Source organism: Chiloscyllium plagiosum, unplaced genomic scaffold, assembly GCF_037043375.1.
Source record: "Chiloscyllium plagiosum isolate Xiang-an unplaced genomic scaffold, Cpla_swu_hap1 HiC_scaffold_9, whole genome shotgun sequence".
NCBI classification, from domain to species: domain Eukaryota; kingdom Metazoa; phylum Chordata; class Chondrichthyes; order Orectolobiformes; family Hemiscylliidae; genus Chiloscyllium; species Chiloscyllium plagiosum.
In genome coordinates, this window is record NW_028270147.1 from 66971702 (window position 1) to 66995879 (window position 24178).

General features: G+C 39.0%; 1 protein-coding gene across 1 annotated transcript in view; it reads right to left on the reverse strand.

The window, feature by feature from the left end:
* The window catches only part of LOC122554461 (laminin subunit gamma-1-like), a 72700-nt gene that overhangs the window by 31137 nt on the left and 17385 nt on the right, over window positions 1–24178 (reverse strand). Inside the window, exons 2-12 of the mRNA XM_043699528.2 lie at window positions 18651–18839; window positions 15601–15721; window positions 12998–13096; window positions 11725–11861; window positions 9112–9234; window positions 7909–8098; window positions 7294–7406; window positions 5825–6046; window positions 4630–4797; window positions 2810–3043; window positions 1481–1656 (exon numbers count right to left, since the gene is read on the reverse strand). Coding sequence (XP_043555463.2) covers window positions 1481–1656; window positions 2810–3043; window positions 4630–4797; window positions 5825–6046; window positions 7294–7406; window positions 7909–8098; window positions 9112–9234; window positions 11725–11861; window positions 12998–13096; window positions 15601–15721; window positions 18651–18839 — 1772 coding nt within the window. The remainder of the gene's footprint in view (window positions 1–1480; window positions 1657–2809; window positions 3044–4629; window positions 4798–5824; window positions 6047–7293; window positions 7407–7908; window positions 8099–9111; window positions 9235–11724; window positions 11862–12997; window positions 13097–15600; window positions 15722–18650; window positions 18840–24178) is intronic.

Genomic DNA, 24178 nt, shown 5'->3' on the forward strand with positions numbered 1-24178 from the left:
AGGTGAGGGGTGAAGGGTGGTGAAGTGGGAATTGGTGAGGACAGATACAGGGTACAACCTGGTTTGTCAATGGGAGGGATGAATCCAGCGGTGGCTGGAAGGAATTAGAAGGGCGAGGGAGGGGCTTGCTGTACCCTCCACCTGTCTTTACCTATCCCCACGTCACCATCCTGCCCCCCCCCCACCCCCTTTATCTGCAGATCCCCTTACACCCACTTCCACTCCTGAAGAGGGATTACACCCGAAACTTCAACTTCTCCATCTCTTGACGCTGCCTGGTTTGCTGTGTTCTTCTGCCAATGGTCAACTTCCAAAAGTATACGCTATCAGCTGGTTGGTGCAATCTACAAACTAAACATCAGCAATGCCCCATAATGTTTCATGTAGCAAAGTCCCAAAAGTAAGATGAATGGCAATGATTAGAATATGATAATGATGATGACACTTTTCAAATAAGTAATACAGCGTCATTTCCTGGAAATATATATTAAAGGGATCAGTGTGTCCTTGACCATGAGTCACTAAAAGCTATGCAAATTCAGCAAGCGATTAGGAATGCAAGCATTATGTTGTCTTTCATTTTAAGTGGATTTGAGTACAGTTAATGAAGGTGGCTTGGTGCAGTTCTATAGAGCCTTGGTGAGACTCCGCCTGTTGTAATAACGTGTATGACATGGTCTCCTTATCTAAGTAAGGATATACTTGTCATAAATTTCAATGGAGGTTCACCAGATTAATCCCTATGATGGTGAGATTGTCTTATGAGGACAGACTGTGGAAACTGGTCCTGTATTTTGTAGAGCTTTCAAGAATGAGAGATGCCCTCATTTAAACTTACAAAACTCTTACAGGGCATGGCAGGGTAGATGTGGTTAGATGGTAGTTGTATTTCCCCTGGCTGGTGACTGTAAAACCAAATACATAATCTCAAGGTAAAGCTAAGTCATTGAAAATTGAGATAAGGAGGGATTTCTACACTTGGAGGATGGTGTATCTGGAATTGTTTATCCCAGAGGGCTGTGGCAGCTCAATAATTGAGTATGTTCAACACAGAAATCATAGATTTCTGGAGATTATGTATATCCCAGAAAGGGATATGGAGATGAGGTGGGGAAGTAGCATTGAGGTAGATGATCAACCATGGCCTACCTGAATGTTGAAGCAGGCTGAAGTAGCTAAATGGCCTACGCTTGACTCACTACTAAACAGTTTCTCTTTGCTGAGACTTTATGTTTTCATGTTTTATGCTTTCAAATTAAAAAAAGAAATTAGAAAAGGAATAGGACAGAGGTTCCATGCTTTCGTCAGGCCCACATACTCTGGCAATTCTCCTTTGGTTATTCAGATATTGATGCTAGTATATGATAATATAGGATTGCTATAAAAATAGACATAAATTTCATGACAAAATTCTGCTCTTATAATTTCAAAACAAAAACTAAGGTAGCTTTCCCTTAGCCAGAGGGAATCAGTTGCCTACCTTGCTTTTTACAGCTTGATAGCAGCTAGGGCACTCCTGGCAGCCTGTGGTGCTATTGTAATAGGTATCCCCTGCACACTGGTTACATTTAGCTCCAAAGACTCCTGACTTGCAATCACATGTTCCATCATCTCTGCACTGTAAGGACCAAGAACCACTTGGGTCACAGTTACAAGCTGTAAAAGTAATAAAGCTATTACATGAAAATGTACAGCAGATCTCAGATTTGTTTACTTCATGCTTGTTGCTTAAAGTATTGAAGGATATGTTAATCTGTACAAACAGTCACAGTCTAAGCGTAGAATTCTCTTCTGAGGAAGAGTCACCAGACCCAGAACGTTAGTTTTGTTGTCTCTCCTTAGATGCTGCCACACCTTTTGAGGTTCTCCAGCACTTTCTGTTTATATTTCAGATTTCCAGCATCTTCCAGTTCTTTGTTTTATTTAAGCCTCAAATTCACTTCTGAGCATGAATTGGAGTAGAACTGGGGCAGCACTTCCTTGCATAATTTACTTGAATTCAGGTGGGAGAGCAGCAGAAAAGCTTGAGATGAGCATTTGGTCTTGAGACTGATACTGTTTCAATGCTCTTCCATGCTGCAGTGCTCCACTACAATTTCCACACTGTGGGGAATGTAAGACTTCTTCCTTTGGTCTTTCTCTTTGCTCCCTCTCCACCACAAACTGGACTGCTATCCACTGCCACAAATCAAATACCAGGGAACCTCATCAGATTTTCAAACAGTTATTAAGTTATTATCACTTCATAGGTTCACCATGTGGAAGGCAGCAGTGGTTCTATGGAAGTGATACAGCTCTCAGAGCACTCAACAGGGGGGACAGAACATTTTGCAGGAGTTGTATCTTCCTGCTGTTACATGTTCCACCACTTCAGCACTGTCATCACTAATCTAATTGTGTAGACCTGCATCTTTGAGGATATCTCCAATACTTTTCTTCTGCTTTGAATGCCCACGTGCCTCTTTTGAAGCTGCAGCAGAAGTCCCATTACAATGCTATTGGGATTGTATAGCCTTTAGGCTTTACCTCAGCAATGGAAATCCATTGGGAAGCTGGCATTCATAGGGCGATTAATCCCAAACCAGTAAACCAGAAAACAATTCATATTTAGTGTCTCTAAAATACTTTTAACATTAGAGAAACTAAAATTGTACATTAAAAACCATTGATAACATCAAGGACAAATTTCAATCTTCTGTAATATTGAACCAGATTTGTTTTATACAGATTTGCTGTGATGAAACAGCAAACTTTATGCCATAGAATATGTCTGCATATAGGATATGTAAAGTTCAAACACAATTCTTACGTTTGCACTTTTCAGTAGGATTGGAGGCAAGAGCATTTCCATAAAATCCTTTCTTGCATCTCTCACAGTGATGTCCTGCAGTGTTGTACAGGCATTCTTGACATTCCCCGGTCCACCGATCACAATTGCTAACTGAATTGGGATCCACATTGTTGTTACATCTACAAGGTTGACAGGATCTACCTGCCTGTGGGTTACCAAAGTATCCTTCCTCACACATTTCACATCGGTTACCTAGGGAATTTATGTAGTAACATGAAGGAATGTGAAGAAACATGCATTTGAGTCTCAAAGTGTATACTAAAGTAAACAAAAAGCAAATTTAATCAAACCAACTATATTTTTTTCATATTGATATACCTTGTCATGTTAAATTAAATGTGAAGGCAGGAGAAACTAATTGTTCAGCAATCTGTATGATAAGGTGTTCACTGGAAAAGAATGTAGTTTGCCAGAATTCAACTTAATGGGAAATGCTGTAATATGTTTGAATTCTGTACAGCGATAATGAGAGGAAAGAATTTGCTATGTTGACTTTAATGAGCTTTGAGAGGGCAAGGGCTTTTAAAATATGATTAAAACTCATATAAGTTAGTTGGTCAGGATCAGAGAGTGGGAGAGAAGCTATGAATAGTAAGATATTATTGTTCATCACACAGGAATGCATGAGATAGTAACTCTTAAATTGAAAAGTCTGAATTCATAAGGAGTAAAAACAAGGCTGGAAGACTGTCCGTACTAGAGTAAGAATATCCAAGCAGAAATGCCTCATTGTGAAAGATAGTTCAGAGACTGAAAGTTCCCAGGGAGAAAAAGAACAGAAGTAAATTCCTGGAAGCTAAGAATCACCTTGAACTGGTTCCAGGAAAATAGAATATCTGCTAAAGCAGATGTAAAGGATATCTATCAAGTGTGTTTTCATTTGTGTGAAAATGAGAAGGAGTATGTTCTGATTTGTGGTTTAAAATATGAACTACCTACAAAGATACTGATTCGTCATTAGTGCTTTTTACTTATCTTTGCAATTAAAATCTTACAATGTGAAGTCTTTGTGTGTCATCCTTTCAACTGGTCACTGAGATTTCAAATTTCTTTTTTAAAAGTTGTCACTATATTGTAACATTTACTATTATTTTAAGATACCTTGAACATATGAAAAGTGTTATGTGAATACGATTTCTTATCTTACTTCACTAGATGACAGAGGCCATATTAGTATATATACCCAAATTTGCAGTGTGTTCTTACATTTCATTGGCTATATGGAGCTGTGTTATTGTTAGTTACAGGCATGATGTATGTTAAGTCAATATCTTCCATAACAAAAAGAACACCTTGATGAATCATAAAAGTTGGAGGAGAAGTAAGTCTCCAAAATATGACTTATAAGGAATTTACAAAATTTTTAACAATGATTTCCAATATCCTATAGCTATAGCAAAAACTGTTACATTACAGGCATTAAGCATTGTGGAGGCTAATTCACTGTACGCAAGGTGAAATACCAGGAATCATGACATTTAGCTGTGCAATGAGTCACCTTCTCAAGTAAGGCTTCATCTCACTAATATTCTGATGAAAGGAGGCAGATAATTGGAATTTGGATAATGAAGCTGTACTATAGTTTTCAATGATGGATGCATTTTTCACAAGTATTCACAATTTTAAACAACTGCAGTATAAACTGAATGAGTTAGTTCTAAGCACAAATCTGCTGAACAGGCCTGCTTTGTATAAAAGTAGCAGTGTTTTTTTTTCTGTTAGTGTTATTTTAACCTCTTCTATACAGTTAAATGTGACAGATTGTACCCAAGACTTACCCATGGTTTTTGCTGGACAGCCCACACATACCACCTCTGTTGTTCCTGGTGTCACAGAGCACCCTGTACCTCTTGGACAAGGACAAATTCTACAGCCTCTTGGTTCAGTAGCATCAGGATAATAACCATGTGGGCAATTCCTGGGAGGGTCATTGGAGAAGCAGGAACCTGGCGGGCAACATGGAAGAACACTTTATTAATGACCGGGCTAGACTCTCCCTCAACACACAGCGATCCAGTTTTTGAAGAACTCTTCTGATACAGAACTGACTGCCAGTCTGGAAAATTTTCAACATCGATTATCCTAGCGGCAATGTTGTTTTTGCTGAACTGTAACTTTGCACAAAACTTGTGAATTTTATGTTTTTCCCTCTAGAAATATGCTCATAGCCCAGTTTAAATACTTGCTTATCTCCACCTCATTTATAATTAAATGTTAAACAATGGTATCACCTCTCATCAGAAGTTACTTGATCTCCTGCATAGATTTAGTGCTTTGAGCTTTTCTTGGTAACTAAGAGTGGAATTTAATGAGAGCTGCAGAAAGGCCCAATGTCCACCGCTCTCACTGAGCCAAGTTGGGAGTCCAAGGAGATTTAAGTTTTTTAATGGTAGCAGGAACTCCAACACCAGGGTTCCTGGCTGTGCGGGAGTATTGAATTCCAGGACATCTCCCAGTCAGACAGAAATCCTTCATCAAGTACTGCCAGCTAATAAGGGGCTGACAACTTTCCATTGCACAGAGGTCAACAATGAGCTGTGGCTGTGGCTGGTACTTGGACCTTCACCAGGGATCATCATTAAATCTCTGGAGAAAGGTAAGTCGGGCCAAGATGGAAGCCACAATGAGGAAATCACCAGCAGGAGACTACATAGGTTCCAAGAAAGGTCAAGGCAGGGGCTCTCAGTGGAATCTCCTGTTCTAAATGCTGTGTCCCTCATTCAGGCACTGGGTTCCCTTCTGGAAAGAAACCCGATACAGTTTTCTTGTCAGTCTACCCACATGGTGAATCCCTTGACCTGTTGAATTCAGTGGGTGGAGAATGAGGGTTTTAAATAGGTATCATTTGGCATCTGGTTCGTTATTACTTAAACTGCCTCCATTTTTATCCAGCATGCCACTAACCTTGTTACATAGTTCATCCCCGTCTGACACCTCAAACCATAATCTAAGCCAATACAGTGACAAACTCACCAGTTTCTGCATCACAGGTACTACTAGAGCCTTGACAGGCACATGGCACGCACTTGCTAAAACCTCCAAGTTTGCGTCTTTGCCTTGTAAAGCCTCTTGCACATTTCTCACAGAATCGTCCCTCATAGCCTGTTGGACATGTACATTTCTCTACCCACTGAGCAGGACTTCCAGTACCAGGTCTGGCTGTGTGGAGAGACACATTATCGAGGTGTCCAGCGCCTGCAATAAAAAGGATCGAGGTTACTTCCAGTGTCATGTTACTAAACTGCTATCTCATTCATTACTGTGACAAAAGGAAAAAGTAAAAAATTCCATATTTGCTTAATTTAAATTAAGTGTCACTTCATTACGATGGTCATATTTATTCAATCCTTCACTCCACTGTATCTTATGTGTCTATAACCAAAAGCAGTTTTAAAATGTCCTCCTATTTAACTGCAGGATAGGATTCAGGGATACAAAGTATAAGAGAATTTCAAGCAATACTGATGATTTTCCCCAAACAAACTGGTTTTCTTTTCACCATTATACCCATAGAATAGACCCAAAGTGCATTTCACACACAATGGTCTGAAAATGCCTTTATTTCCAGGTTTCTACATACCATATGTTTCTGGCAGAGACACACCTCTGGTAAGGTGGGTAAAAGCAGCAGCTGGTAATGCTGCAAGTTTGTAGGTCTTCGTGACCTGAGTATCTAACAAACGATGGAACTCGTTCTTTAATGGCCTCATTTTCAGATGTTACTTGGTCCTGCTCAGCACCACCAGCTCGAGCCCAGCTGAATATAAGACCTAAGGCTTGTGACTGAAAGTTTATCCAAACAGATACCTGCCACCTTTAGAATTATTTGAGCAAAATGCAGAAGTGTTTGCCCAAGTTTGCATGATAACTATTTACACTATTTGAGGTAATAACAACTGAACTGGGGTGGTAATGAAGCCAGAATGACTACTGATCCTTTATCAAATGAAGTCTTCTATATGGAGACTGAGTCTGGGGCATAACCTCGCGGCAATGATACGGAAGTCTTCATTTAGGAATTTTATGCCTTTTTTGTGTCCAGGAAGAAGCTCACCCAGGATGTTCCTTCCTGGTAAAACCAAATAAAAACAGCATGGCCTTCTTTGAAAGTACATGCATAATCAAGACAGGAAATAAAGGTCAAAATGGAGAAGTCCCAAGCCTGCAATCAGTCTAAAATTCAATCATTTGTCATATTCTGTCGTATTTACACCGGAACCTTCAGGACACAGATCGGCCTGAGCAGTCACCTACATACCAACTGGAAACTATCAAACACTTCACATGGTGAACCCAGTCAACTTCGCTCGGAAGATGAGCGAGAGATAAATTTCTCCTCACTTTATCTTATTTCTGTTTCTCAACTTAATTTTCAGCATCATTCTTACTCAGTTTCATTTATCTTCTATAAACTTGGATAAGTTTGCTCTCAGAAAGCTTACTTTGCCTGTTATATGAGCCACGGATTTTGATGGCCTTGAGGTTGCTGAGCACCCGCTGGAAGTCAAAGGAAGTTAAAAATGGCTTCCATCCATACTCTAAACCCTCATGGAGTCTAGAAGGCAAAACAGAATTGTTAACCTTTTCACTTCAACCTCCACCATGCTAATAAACAAAATCAAAATACTGTACTGCCAAGACTCAGTTACACAGTTATATGACAGTTTGTGTTAATGGGAAGCATTCATCTCGCGGAGCATCATGGAGTTGGGTCTGTCAATAATCAATTAACTAACTTACTCAATTTATTTAAGTATTTTCTCAAAGCCTATGACAAAATTGACTTCTTGGAAAGATACATCACTAAAAAATTAACATTAGCTTGTTAGACAATAATCCTTGGATGCAATGTTAAAATATTTTCATTTACTGCAGATCATGTCTGTGACTAATTTGCCAATAATAGCATTAATTGTGAAATACACATCCTGCACAGTATATCCTGAAGACGGAATGATCTAATCGCATTCAATCCATATTCAGATCAAAAACTGTGTTCCAGTTCTAGCTTAACTGAAACAAAGATCAGTTGAACTCAAAGCATCTATTTTATCTACCTGTAGTTGAATGTGTGCTTTGTCGTAGAAGGGATTGGATTATTTTGTGCATTGACTTGAGTAGTCAATGTTTGACCATCTCCTTCCAGGATCAGATCTTCAACTGATGGGTAGGCACCATTGCTTTCCACATAGAATGTGAAGGAAAGGTTCTGTCCGTAGCTCAGCACTTGATTTCCCAAGAACTTGGCTGAAGATGAAAGAGTTAAACATTAGTAATGACCATAGACTCAACCCACTATTCTTAACCTGAAACAGACCAGAATATTGGCTCTGTCTTTGGTCAATTACCAAGCATTAAAGATAAGTTTATTTTATTAAAATCTTCCTTAATTCTTACAGAAATGCTGAGATATAGATCATTTATCATGGAAGCGAGAAAATCAAATGGCAATTGCAGGATTTACTTGATTACTGATTTCAAAATTTAAATGGTATAATCATTTTATTAAGTCATTTCTTGCAGCTCTTGTGCACTTATCTCATTGAGGTTATGTTAATAGAGGTGTGACAGCTAACCAGAATAACTGTGATTGTATGAATAAAGGATAAATAATATCAATAATAAGGACACAGTGTGTTACCTCCCTGAATGCCCCTTGGGGTTACAATGTTATGGTGGTGTCAAGACACCAGAGCATGAAGATTTTAAAAATTTGGAAATGGCAGAGACAAATCATTTTTCAAGACTTGTCGATACATTTCCTAAATAACTAAATCTGAGAATGAAATGATTTCTATTGAAAACATTAAATCCCTCATAAAGTTAATGTTTTGCTGAAGGGGAAATATGTGATATAACATCAGAACAAATCAGTGTTAGTAACTGAGATAAATAATTATGTATTGTATGTTGTAAATGCTATAAACTTCTGTTAAATCAACAATTCAACCCCATATTTCAAGTCTACATTGTAAAGTCATGAGTGCTAAGGTAAGGATTTTCAAACCACTTTTAAATGTATAAAATTATAAATTCCTAATTCTTGAAGAGACTCTAAAATGGGCCATAAAGTGTCATCTCTGAGATGGACAAACTTAAAGTACACTAATTAAAACCATCCAAATGTTAAATTACCGTATCATCTTTTTTGTGGGCAGGTCATCAAAGTGAGTGTGAGCAATTTAACAAATATACAAATGAACTTGGAATACCAAAGTGGTGAGCTAATACGTGAATGCCCATAATTATTCTCAACTTACCTGGAGCAACAAAGAATATTGGGTAGTCATCTTTGCCTTCAACAATAATGTCACGTGATGATGATGACCTCATTATTGGGAGATTGCCACTTTCCCGGTGCTGTGCTTTCCATCCTTCATAATCTGCTCACAAGTACAGACCAATAAAAAAATCACAATCCTACACATAGTCAATTACAGTTAGCCCTTTGACTTTAAGAAGAGTTCTACCTTAATTGCAATTAGTAAGTTAAACAATTCTACCCAGGGGCAGCATGGTGGCTCAGTGATTAGTGCTGCTGCCTCACAGTGCCAGGGACCTGGGTTCAAATCCAGCCCCGGGTGACTGTCTGTGTGCAGTTTGCACATTCTCTCCGTGTCTGCGTGGGTTTCCTCTGGGTGCTCCGGTTTCCTTCCACAATCCAAAGATGTGCAGGTTGGGTGCATTGGCCATGCTAAGTTGTCCATAGTATTCAGGAATGTATAGGTTAGATGCATTAATCAGTGATAAATATAGGTTAGGGGAATGGGTCTGGGTGGGTTGCTCTTCAGAGAGTTGGTGTGGACTTGTTGGGCCGAAGTGCCTGTTTCCACTCTGTGGAGATTCTAATTCTTTAAGATGGAGAACAATATAATCTTGGATATCACTATCTATGACAGTATTGTTCAAATGTTGACATGAGTTCACACCAAATTATTTGTTCACTCTCTTAATTTTAATGTAATTAAGACATTTCACAGCAGTGTGATCAGCATTTTATGTGGCAACTAATAGCAATTTTTAAGCTGTGCAGTTTACTGACAAGTTGGTTATGTTGGACTATTGACAACGAAATGTCTTTCAGCTATATTATGATATATTTATATTCTAAAATATTTCAATTTGTGTTAACTTGTTCAGGAATGTTCTGGATAAAGTAATAATATGATAAAGTGACAGCAGCTTCATCACAGCTGCTGTTAAAAGGTAAAGTACATGCAGATCTAAATGAGACTGAAAGTTTATTACAGTTCTTCCAGGATGTAACAAATAGTGTGGATAAGGGGAAGCTAGCAGATGAGCATTCAGATTTACAGGAGGCATTTGATGAGGTGCCATATAAAAAATAATGTTGCTGGGGTGTTATATTAGCATGGATAGAGAATTGGCTCACAAATAGGAAAGTGAGAGTCTGGATAAATGGATCATTTTAAGGTTGGTAAACTTACTAATGGAGTGTCACATGGATTAATGCTGGCCCTCAAATATTTACATGCTATACTAATGACTTGGATGAAGGGAACCAACTACATTGCAATGAAATTTACTGACACTACAAAGGTAGAGAGCAAAGTGAGTTGTGAGGAGGATGCAAGTCTGGAAAAGTACTTAGTTGGTTGGTGATTGTAACAGAACATTGGCACTCGGAGTACAATGAGGGAAATGTGTGAATCTGTCCACTTTGGGAGGAAGAATACAAAAGAAGAATATTATGTAAATACAGAGGGACTGCAGAATATTGTGTACAGATGGAGTGAGATTCCTTGTCCATAAATTGCATAATATTAACGTGAGATTATAGGAAATAACTACAAAGGCATATGGAATGTTAGCCTTAATTGCAAGGAGGAATGCGAAATAAAAATATGGAAGTCGTGCGATAGCAGAACAGCTCGTTGGTGAGACCACACTGCAGTTTTCCAGTTTTGATCTCTGTACTGAAGAAATAGGTCAGAAAAGATGAATTGGGCAGATTCCTGGGATGAAAGGGTCATCTTACGAGATAGGATGGAGCAATTTGGACTGATAATCTTTAGATTTTAGAAGAATCAGAGATGATCTTATTGAAACATATGAGTTTGTGAGGAAACTTGATTGGATAGATGCTGGAAAGGCTGCAGATTAAGTATAAGTGGGTCCCATTTAAGACAGAGATGATGAGGAATTCCTTCTTGCAGAGAGTCATTAGTGTTTGGAATCTCTTGCACACAGCTAATGGAGGCAGGGAATAAATTTAAAGCTGAGTTAAACTGATTTTTGATGTACAACGGAGTCCAGGAGCAGGCAGGAAAATAAAATTGAAGCTATGGTCAGCTCAGCCCTGTTCCCATTGAATGACGAGATAAACATATTGGGCTGAGTGCCCTACTTCCATTTCTAATGATTTTGTGAAGCTAACACTGCAACATTAAATTGTAATTTTATAACCTCTGTGAAGGAAATCAGGTTTTCATGACAGGAAGAGGTTAAAATGCTCCGAAGTGGTCTTTCAGCTCCCAAATGCTATCACCATCAGGTCATGGGAACATCAGAGCTGAGATGAGTGACAAACAAAGGAACACGTTTAGTTTTTCTTCTACTAATTAACGGCATAGACTCCAATTATAGAACCTAACAACATTGCTTAAATTTTTCAAACTCATCTGGCAATAATATGGTTTTCCATGATCTTTACAAACAAATCATTCCAATGACCATACTACTCAGATTACTAAAGCAATTCTTTCCATCCTCAGATTTAATCCTAACACAATCATAAAATTTGATTCATGATCTCTCACTGTCAGTCTGAATGACATCTGAATTAATTTTTGTTAGATGGCCCCTTACTGATGAATGACACTTCAGTTCATTGGGGCAAGTTGCTGCTATACCTGAATCGAAGGTAGAGGTTATGCACGCCTTCGTATATCCATCTTCCACCTTGCAGATGGACGAATGCCCAAAGCAGAAACATGCCGAGCATCCCATGGGGTTGTCTGGATGAAGGTTGTAATAACCTGGCTTGCACCTATGGGGGAGAATCAGTTAAAGAATTATGAGGATTTTTCCCTTCTGTTTTGCCCAGAGGGTACTGATACAATACTCAGATACAAATCCTTTAACTGACGTTGGGGTGGAAATAGCTATCCTGATGGTCATCCTACAAACATGAACTGAGAGAGTGATTGTTAACAATCTAAACAATTTGCTGTGCGTCACAGTCAAACCTTTTTCAGACCAGTAACTCTGTGATTTCAACACAGGTCAGGTCTTCTCAAAACTCAAAACTCAAATGGCCAAAAGTCCCGGGGAGGACAAAGGAAACACTTCAAAGGAACTCATAAACTTTGCTTTATGTGCATCAGTATGTGAGGAGCCGACGAAAACTTGTCAAGCAAGCACCATGTTTTGATTCACAACATTTTATTGATGAAGCAAAGAAAAGGAAGTGAATTCTGCACCCCAGATCCCACTAGCTTTTGGACATCATGCCCCCCTCTCTGTGCCCAGGGATCCATGTGTTGAGAATCAGCCTGTTCAGTACATGAAGACCCACAGATAAAGCTGGTGACCTTGAGTTGGCATTAGCCTTGAACTGAGGGAAAGCTGACAAAGATACAGTGGCAATTCTGTTAGTTCTGGCACTTCTCTTTGCTCTTCCCACTCCAGGCAGCTTTATCCACAAAACCTAGATAGTCTGCCCTATAAAATATAAATAACTCTAGCTGCCAAGTATCAGTCAGGGTGAAGGGCATAATTTTTATCTTCACAGATATGTTCTGGGCATTTAGTATCCAAATGTTTTCTTTCAATGCCCTCCATTAAAAATTAAATCTGAATAAACATGCAAAGACATGGTTAGTTTAAACCAGAAATAACAATTAAATATAAAGTTTATAAAAGGCGCTATAGTTTAGAAAATGCACCTATAGGTGCAAGATCACGGAAAGAATGACTGAAATTACAGAGAATAAGACATGCAGTTTAAAACCGATAATTGGTAACACTAACTGGTTTAAAATGCTTCAAGCTCTACTAATATCTAAGTACCTTTGGTACTCCAAAGTAATACATTTATTAGTACAACTTCAATCATAGTGTTAAAATAGCTATAATCCTGAACCAGACATGTTGATTTCAATATTATTGTTATAAAACACTTACCGGTTACAGTTGGTCCCTTCCACATTATATTTACAGGTGCATCTTCCTGTTTCAACATCACAGATCTCGGTAACACCAGCCATATTACATGTACAGCGTCTGTGAATACCAAATACAATTTCATAATTAATGGTAAACTGTATACCAAGCAGTGATTCACTTCAGAGGGACATTAAAGAAGTGCAGGTGACAAATATTTTCCCTCCAATTTCTTCCCATTTTATCTGGAAGGCATTAACCCTCATTTAAATATAATTCCATACTTGTTCTTTCTGCTAGATCACAGATTATCTTTTATAATGAAGACGTTCATCTTATGCCTGTGTGTCTTTTTATTTGTCCTTGTCTAGGCTTTGAGCACACTTGAAACAGTGGTGAGCTGCCTCTTGACAACTCAGTTACTTACATTATTATGGATCTGAAGTTGCATTAAGGTCAGAACATTTTTCTGCCCCTAAAGTACATCAGTAAAACAAATCAGTTTTTACAGCAATCTAGTGATTTCTAATGAATGTTAATGAGAGTAATATTTTAGTCCAGATTTATTAATTTCATCTAAATTACACCGGCTGTTATAGTTGGAATCTAAACTCAGTCTAGGCCTCTGATTACCAGCTTTGTATTGACATTGTGCTACCATTCCCCCAAAAGATCTACTTTGTGACATATCATACATTGGCAAAATCTACAAACAGATCCCACCACCAGGGATATATTTCCCTCCCCATCCCTATCCGCTTTCTGTAAAGACCGTTCCCTCCGTGACTACCTGGTCAGGTCCATGCTCCCCTACAACCCACCCTCCTGTCCTGGCACCTTCCCCTGCCACTGCAGGAATTGCAAATCCTGCACCCATACTTCCTCCCTCACCTCTATCCAAGGCCCTAAAGGAGCCTTCCACATCCATCAAAGTTTTACCTGCACATCCACCAATGTCATTTATTGTATCCGTTGCTCCCGATGCGGTCTCCTTTGCACTGGGGAGACTGGACGCCTCCTCACAGAGTGCTTCAGGGAACAGTTCCAGGACACCAGCACCAATCAACCACACCGCCCCGTGGCCCAACATTTCAACTCCCCATCCCACTCTGCCGAGGACATGTAGGTCCTGGGCCTCCTCCACCGCCACTCCCTCACCACCCGACACCTGGAGGAAGAACGCCTCATCTTCCGCCTCGGAACACTTCAACCCCAGGACATCAATGTAGACTTCACCAGTTTCCTTATTTCCCCTCCCCCACCTTACCCCAGTTCCAACCATCCAGCTCAGCACCATCCTCATGACCTGTCCTACCTGCCAATCTTCCTTGCCACCTATCCGCTCCACCCTCCTTTCCAACCTATCACCTTCATCCCCACCTATTGTACTTTTAGCTCCCCAATTTCTCCCCAACCCCACCCCACTCCCAATTATCTCTCCACCCCAGATGCTCCCTGCCTTATTCCTGATGAAGGACTTTTGCCTGAAACCTTGACTCTCCTGCTCTTCAGATGCTGCCTGACCTGCTATGCTTTTCCAGCACTACTCTAATCTAGACTCTGATCTCCAGCGTCTGCAGTCCTCACATTCACCTATATATTGGGAAAGTACATGGTTTTGTGGCCATACATGGGATTATACTGGCTGGCTAATGTACACCAAAAACAATGACACTGCCTTTTTTTAAAATTCATTCATGGGATTAGGGCATAAGTGACTGGGGGCATTTATTACTCAGTGGGTAATTAAGAGTCAAACACATTGCTGTGGGTCTGGAGTCACATGTAAGCCAGACCAGGTAAGGAAGGCAGTCTCCTTCCCTGAAGGACTTTAGTGAGCCAGATGGGCTTTTTTGACAATCAACAATGTATTCATGGTCATCATATTAGACCCTTAATTCCAATATTTATTGAATTTAAATTCCACCATCTGCTGTGGTGGGATTTGAACCCAGGTCCCCAGAACATTACTTGGATCCCTGGATTAACAATCCTGCAATAATACCACTAGGCTATTGCCTCCCCTCATTGACTCACTGACTTATTGAATAGCTTGTCTCTGCAACATAACATTTTGTTGAAATGCAGAGATGAAATTATAAAGTAGTTTCAGAGTCTTATAACATGCAAACAAAATAGACAACATTTCAGTCAAACAACAGACCCCTTAGAAAGTGCTGAGAAAACTCAACAGGTTTGGCTGCATCTGTGAAGAGTGAAGCAAGAGTTAATGGCTTGAATCTGATATGGCTCTTTTTCAGAACAATTCCCTACTTCTTAAGGACAGCCATTGCAGTCTCAAACTTTAACTCTGTTTCTCTCTCCACAGATGCTGCCAGAGTTGCTGAGTTTCTCCAGCACTTTCTGTTTGTATTTCAGATTTGCAGCAATGGCAATATTTTGCCTTTGCTAGTAGATCCATCAACATCTCTACAGGGAAAAACGCCTGCATGAAAATGCAGAATTGTTAGATAATCAACACCCAAAGCACTGGCATGCCTTTGCTCTTTATAATATTGATCTTCCAAAATTTACAATTTCTACTAATCCAGCTTATGTAATATGTGATCAATATTCACTAAGGGAGAAAAAAAATGCTAGTCAGAAGTCATTGGGTCACTTACTTGCAACCAGTGCTTGATAATGAGTAAAACCCAGGCTGGCATTTATCACATTTGTCTCCAATCACACCTTCAGGTTTACACCTACATCGACCATACTCATCACAACTACTACCTGTTGAACCTGAAAACATTAAACAACAGCATTTTATGAAGGGAACAAAATGTGGTTTATATTCACTTTGTTCAATTGGCCACACTTTTATCTGTTTTACCTCCATCCGAGGATTTTAAGATCGTAATCCATTTTGATCTTCAGTACACTCCCCTCCCATACAGTAGAAATGTTGTTTTCTCATTTACTTTAATATTTCTTCCAAATTACTTAGATGAGTGCACAATGAAAAGCTTTGACAGAATGTGCTTTTTTTCAGCCCTACTCAAATTCTGTACTGCCTATGACTATTGAAAACATATTTTCATGTGGTCCTACATGCATACAAATATGGCATAGATTAACTTGGCACTGTATATTATGGCTAATTAGTAAAAGGCAAAGTTCCAAGTTCGAGCCCTTGCATGAGGTTACAGTAAGACGAACATCATTACTGCCTTTGAATGATGTTATTTATTGTCAGCCTAAAAGTGGAATGGAGAATTAAAAACCAGTAAGGTAAAAATGGCTTTTGCCCGAAACGTTGATTTTGCTGAAGCTCCTCGGATGCTGCCTGAACTGCTGTGCTCTTCCAGCACCATTGATCCAGAATTAAAAACCAGTGCCTAATTCTGCCTTGCTCACGCTCACATGAAAATATCCAGTTGCCGCAATGAGTAGAATGCATTTATATAATTTATGCAAATACTTGTTTGTGAAGTTCCAATTTAAAACCATGTTTCACTGACAGTACTAATCTCTGACAGCACTTGTAAAATCCTGTACCACCATGTAAATAGTAAGCAGGAGTAAAAGGCAGGGTGGGTGCTGCTAGATGCAAAGCCTTGCAGGACAAAGATAAAATACTTAATGAGTAACTTTACTCTTCTCGTTTACGAAGGAAGTGGAAGCTGACAAAATATTGGTAAAAGCAGAGATGGGAGTTGCAATAAGTGGGCTGAAAATTAATAGGCAGAATGTCTTGGAAAGTTTGGCTATGCTCAGATGGACGAGTCACTCAGTGTGTTTGGGTTACATTCCAGGTTATTAGAGGAAGTGGGATGGAGATAATTGATTTGCTTGACATAATCTTACAATCTTCCCTCGATGTAAGGGAGGTACAACAGATTTAGAGGACAGTGAATATGATACTTCTATTCAACAACGGTGTAAGATCATTCTTAGAAACAGGAATTGACAGCTGAACAGCAGTGCCAGTTAAACAGAGAAGGTTGATGAAAGGAATGCAGTGGATGTTTTCTAAATGGAACTTTAAGGAAGTGTGTGATAAAATCCCATATAAGAGGCGAATTAAAAATATTGAGGATCATGGAATGAGAGGATCAGCACCACTGTGGATGCAGCATCCTGCTCCTCCTCTGCAGAGGAGTATTCTCCTCTTTACAAAAAAAAGAGGATGCTGCCCAGGCATGGTGACAGAGGAGGAAACTCTATCATGAGAGGGGTCAAAATTAATTAAAGAAGATGCCTGGGATAGATTATTGGTATTTAAAGCTGACAAGGCAGCAGAACTGGGTGAGGTGCATATAAGGATTTTGAAGAAAGTGAGGATGGAAGTAAAGGAATTTGAGGGGAGATCTGATTGATGTGTAAGAGATTATGATAGTTTAAGTAAAGTAGACAAAGCTGTTTGTGCACTGATAGGATAAAGACTATGAGACACAGATGTAAGGCTTCCAGGAGATGCTACAGAGGGATATAAGGAAAAGTTTTTATGCAGTGAAGAATAATAATCTGAAACTAACTGCCTATGAGGATGGTGGAAGTAAGATAATTAATGATTTCAAAAGGAGATGATGAGGGCAGCTAAGGGAAATAAACTTACAGGGCTATGGGGGTGGAGGAGGAAAGTGGATGCGACTAACAAGATTTCTAGATAGAGCGCCTGTAGGATTTGATGGGCTGAAAGTCCTCCTTCTGTTCTATAATGTTTCTATCAGTCATAAGCCATGGCAGGTAGTGCTATGGGATGCTACCTATGCAATCAATATATGTCTCTCCACTGATACAATTAAGGAAGTCATGTGAACTTTGCAGGTAGCAGCCATGAAGACTGTCTGGCCCCAGGGAATCTATTCAGTCTGTACTATACTGCTTTGGAATTGTGCTATGCAAACAACTATTTTCTCCCAAATTATATGCACCATTTCTCTTGTATTGGAATATATCATTTAACTGTAACTAACTATGAATGCAATGTTGTTCTTCTACCAGCTAGAAACATAAATATTTGTAGCAAATTGTATTTTACATTAATAAAGTCATTATGACAGTGCCTATCAAAAGGTGCAGTAATACATTAGCAATACAGGTCAAAGTTCACTCGACTGATGAAGTGCAAATATCTTTACTTGGGCTAAGGTTAGTTACTTTCTTGATATCATTTCATTTACAGGAAAATGAAAACAGACCCATGTAAAGTGTATCTGAATGTTTGACATCATATTCAGGTTTCACGTTTTAGCAAAATGAATGCAGGGAACTTGTAATTGCTTAAATCTGTCTCAAACAGACATATTTCACCAAAAGGTTGATATTAAATATGAAAGCTGAAAATGTGTTGCTGGAAAAGCGCAGCAGGTCAGGCAGCATCCAATGAACAGGAGAATCGACGTTTCGGGCATAAGCCCTTCTTCAGGCTTATGCCCGAAACGTCGATTCTCCTGTTCCTTGGATGCTGCCTGACCTGCTGCGCTTTTCCAGCAACACATTTTCAGCTCTGATCTCCAGCATCTGCAGCCCTCACTTTCTATTAAATATGAAAGGTAAGGAAAAGGGTCAAAAGCTCACTCTGAATCTTCTAAGGTTACATATAACAGTCTAAAGATGCAGTTCTTGAACTAATTGATCTTGGCCTTAATTCCATAAAGCTTTAAACACACAGCTCAAACAAGTCTAACATTACCACAGGGCATGCATTCTATTTCCATTAACTTACCCAGAGGGTTGCATCTGCAAGGCTGACAGTGTCCTCCTGGTCTCAGAGAGTAGTGATTTTCCTTACATTTCTCACAGTGTACTCCCTCTGTATTGCCGACACAATCTAAACACCGTGTACCACTTCCAGTCTGTTGGTATAGTATAGGATCCCACTCACAACGATAAGCCCTGCGATTACAGTTGCATTCTGTGGCATGACAATAAACAGCATGAAGAATGGTGTCCATCTAGACCATTAACATCACTGCTAATTGTATTTTACATTCATAAAGTCATTATGACAGTGCCCATCAAAAGGTGCAGCAACACATTAGCAATACAGGTCAAAATTCACTCGACTGATGAAGTGCAAATATCTTTATTTGGGCTAAGATTAGTTATTTTCTTGATATTATTTCAAATTTACTGTATCCTGTATAATAACTCTCATCAGGTCATATAACTTCATATAGGAAAGATTGCAATAGAATGTGTAACCTTTGACCGGTAATTCCACTGTATTATCAAATGATCTGGTACAAATTATTACATTGCCTAAGCATAAAAATATCATATGTAAGAAAATTAAAATTGCGACAAATTACAAGGAAACTCACAGCAGAAAACTCATAAAGTAATGAACTTTAAAAGATTATATTGAAAGGGAAAGACGGTGGTCACCATAACGCATGAAGACAACCTCACACCGAAATGAATTGGTTTGGCATCAGCTCAACTCGACTTTCACGTATCATGTCCCAACATTTTATCACAGACCTCACAAACTCAGAATTATTCATATGAAATGGTTTAATATAATTTAAAATAGAATATTATACATTTAATTTTAGAAACTGCTATTTCTCTTGTATTAAGCTAAATATTCCTTTATTAAAATAATCAATGAATGCAATTTTTAAAAAAGAATGCACAGAGTTTACCTGCATGACAGTCAGTGCAGTTAAACAGTTATTAATTTTGGCCTCCATGTGACTTCAGACCCACAGTAATGTAGTTGACTCTTAACTGCCCTCTGGTCAATTAGATATGGGCAATAAATGCTGGCCTAGCCAGTGATGTCCTCATCCAATGAATAAAAAACACAATTTCTTTATTACATCTGTTTCTATCAGGCTCAAATCAATCAATTTCTATTCTGGTATTATTAGTGTCCATTCTATGATCAGTAATTCACTTTTTTTTGGTCCTTCAACAATATTACCAACAGATTTCCCACTTTAGTGCCAGTCATTTGAAAGAAAACACTCAGCACTGATCATCATACTGTGTGAGCTCTCTGATGGAGATCCTGCTCACCTTTTCTTCTGGCTGAGATCTATAGTGCTTCCTTGGTCTACTTGTCATAGAGGAAGACCATTTGGGAACTGATCTTCAACCATTCCAAATTATATCATTCAACTAGGCAGTGCTTACGGTCAGTTAATATCCTTCATACTAACAGACCAGTATTAATTCTTTTAGATTCTTAAACTCCTATACAATGGGTAAAAACAAAGACTGCAGATGCTGGAAACCAGAGTCTAGAATAGAGTGGTGCTGGAAAAGCACAGCAGGTCAGGCAGCATCTGAGGAGCAGGAAAATCGATGTTTCGGGCAAAAGTTCTTCATCATCTATTCCTGATTTTCCTGCTCCTCAGATGCTGCCTGACCTGCTGTGCTTTTCCAGCACCACTCTAATTTATACTCCTATACAATGGCCAGGGCAGACATACTGTGCAACATCCTTGGTGCAGTCTTGGGACAATTCTGTTCATGAAATAACTGCTTTACATTTAGAATATAATACAATAAGTGGACCGAACATTTTAGATTAAGGACATTTTAACACCGAATGAACTTGCACATGCGGGAAATCAGAAACAAAACCAGAAATTGCCAGAACAGTTCAGCAGGTCTGGCAGATCTGTGGAGAGAAATCAAAACTTCTGAGGAAAGTCTCTGGACCCGAAATGTTTAACTCTGATTTCTCTCCATAGACGGTGCCAGACCTGCTGAGCTTATACCAGCAATTTCTACTTTCAGTACTATTAAAAGTGCAGGGTTTTTTTTTAGTTTTCTAATTAACCTGTTCAGAGATGTCATTATACACCATTGGAGCAGGTGGGAATTGAACTCCACGGTCACCCAATCCCAGAGTAGGGAGACTACCACTGCACTAGTACAGATTACATCAGCAATACTCCAGAAGATGGCGGGGTCTATTTAATGTATATGGTAGTGCCCACAAGATGTCACTATTTCTCTTTCAAATCAGAAACTCATACACATTGAACCATCTCTCACTTTTTCTTGATTTGGAGATGCCGGTGTTGGACTGGGGTGTACAAAGTTAAAAAATCACACATCACCAGGTTATAGTACAACAGGTTTAATTGGAAGCACACTAGCTTTCGGAGCGTCGCTCCTTCATCAGGTGGTAGTGGAACACTTTTTCTTGTGTTCCTTTTGTTAGTCACTTCCCACTTTATCCTTGCCTCTCCTGTAGGCGCTGCCTCATACCTGGATATAAATCTATACACAGCATCCAGCCTGCAGCTCCTGAACCATGCTGCAATTCTTCATGTGTAAATGGTGGTACTAATATCGGCAAGCTATTTGTTGTGAGAGACTCAAATCAAATCCCTGCCTTGCCATCAATTACGGGCCAATTATTTGTATATATTTACCACAATGGTAAATCACTTTATCTTCAACATCCAGACACATAATATATTAAATTCAATGGACTAAATCTTGCTTCTTCCTAAGGGCTTTTCTTTTAGTTTTAATGATCTGTCTTTTTTTAAGCGGTAACATATTCCACATTGGAGTGCGAAGTTCTGACTGACTTTGCTTCAATGCTTTTTTTTTATTCATTCACCAGATTTGGGTGTCACTGGTAAGAACGGTGTGTGTTGCCCATCACTAATTGTCCTTGAGAAGATACTTTATGTCAGGAGTTGATCAATAATTACCATTAATATAGCAGTTTTCACTTAGGCACCTTATAAACATCTGAACTTATTGCAATGCATGGTGCCATGAGGTTTAACTCTTTACCTTGCTAGTTTCTTAATGGTATTTAAACTAAGATGAAATACCACTTTCCCCCTCAACATGAATACCCCAGCATTCATTCACAGGGAAAACATTTGGATAAAAATTTTACTGTTCAAACTTTACCAAAATAAATAATAGTAGTTAAAATTTTTAACCATTATAATGAGTCATTGGATCCAACTAATGTACAATTAAACATTTTTCAGAACTGTGCAAATGATTTGAGTGATATATCATCTTTGAAACTTTGCTTGATGATAATTGCTGATCTATTATCCGTAGGCTCAGGAGATAATGATATCCCCAGTTTCTGAGTGATAGAATCACTCATAGATATTGTTGTAAGAAAATCATTTCCAACTTTGGATACAGAACTGGCTTGAAGGTAGAAGATAGAAGGTGGCGGTGGAATGGTATGCCACAAGGATCGGTGTTGGGTCCACTGCCTTTCATCATTTATGTAAGCGATTTGGATGTGGACACAGGAGGTATAGTTAGTAAGTTTGCAGATGACATTAAAATTGGAGGTGTAGTGGACAGCGAAGAAGAATACCTCAGAGTACAACAAGATCTTGATCAGATGGGCCAATAGGCCAAGGAGTGGCAGATGGAGTTTAATTTAGATAAATATAAGGTGCTGCATTTTGAAAAGGCAAATCAGGACAGGACTCATACACTTAATGGTAAGATCCTGGGGAATGTTGCTGAACAAAGAGACCTTGGAGTGCAGGTTCATAGTTCTTTGGAAGTTGAGTAGATAGAATAGTGAAGAAGGTGTTTTGTACGCTTTCCTTTATTAGTCAGAGAAATTGAGGAGAGGAGTTGTGAGGTCATGTTGTGGCTGTACAGGACATTGGCTAGGCCACAATTCGAATATTACGTGCAATTCTGGTGTCTGTCCTATCAGAGGGATGTTGTGAAATTTGAAAGAGTTCAGAAAAGATTTACAAGGATCTTGCCAGGAGTTGGAGGGTTTGAGCAATGGGACTGTTTTCCCTGGAGTGTTGGAGGCTGAGGGGTGACCTTATGGAAGTTTATAAAATACTGAAGGGCATGGATCTGATAAATTGACAATTCCCTGGGGTCGGGGAGTCCAGAACTAGAAGGCATAGGTTTAAGGTGAGAGGGGGAAGATATGAAAGGGACCCAAGGGCAATTTTTTTCATGCAGAGGGTGGTGTGTGCATGGAATGAGCTGCCAGGGGAAGTGGTGGACGTTGGTACAATTACAACATTTAAAAGGCATCTAGATAGGTATATGAATAGGAAGGGTTTAGAAGGATATGGGCCAAGTGCTGGCAAATGGAACTAGATTAATTTAGGATTTCTGGTCAGCACAGATGAGTCGGAACGAAGGGTCTGTTTCTGTGTTGCACATCGCCATGACTCTATGACTCTATAACTCTTTTTTCCTAATGACTGGACTGTTTGCAAGTTAAGTGTTGCACTGTTATATCTGTTAATGATTGAATTAGTAGTATTAATCATAGTTGTGATTTGTAGTTTAAAAGTTACAATAGTTCTGTTTTGCACTCGAACACTGTAATATTACTAAAGTGCCTGATTCTTTAATTATTATTTACGTAACACATCACTCTTCAAAGCTTAGTGACTAAATGTCATCATGTCAGCTGGAATCTGGATTTGGTATCTCAATTGACTTGGAAGTAATGCGTTTTGTAGTTTGTGATCTGGCTTTTATTGGAATGCAATCATGCAATATTTATTGAGCACCTCAATGAGACATGAGACAAGTACCTTATGGAACATAATAGAAATTGGACAAATCAGTTCATTAAATACAAGCATATACAGACACAAATAATGTTCATCAGTCTCAGAGCTCTAATTAATAATTAGCTTCTTTTTCTACATCCACTGTTTCTCACTGTCAAACTTCAGAATAAATTGCCTGTCTTACGTTATTGATACTTGTCCTTTTGTAGTAAGTTAATAATTATTGAATTAAGGAAGCTGCATTCACCACTAAAAGAGATTGAAATTACCATGGAGGAGCATGGTAATTGTCATTTGGCAAAATCTTTTTAAATTGGTATCAGTTTTAATACAGGGCCCTAATGAATACAGGACCCTAATGTTATATTTTGTGCTGCAAAGAACCAATAATGAAAGCTCCCCATTCCTGGCTACGACTATTCCTAATTATTCTCTTCAATATTCTGACATGGTGGCAAAATAACTCAACATGAAGATTCTTTAGTTATTCTCAAATTCCAATGCCCTGCCATCTTCCTATTACACCATCAGGTCTCAACCCATTCTTCATGTCAACACACACTTCACATGTCACTTCACATCCTTGTACCAATGTAATGTTAGCCTGCAAAATGACTTAGTCATAATCATACAGATGTACAGCACAGAAACAGACCCTTTGGTCCAACTTGTCCATGCTGACCAGATATCCCAACCCAATCTAGTCCCACCTGCCAGCACCTGGCCCATATCCCTCAAACCCTTCCTATTC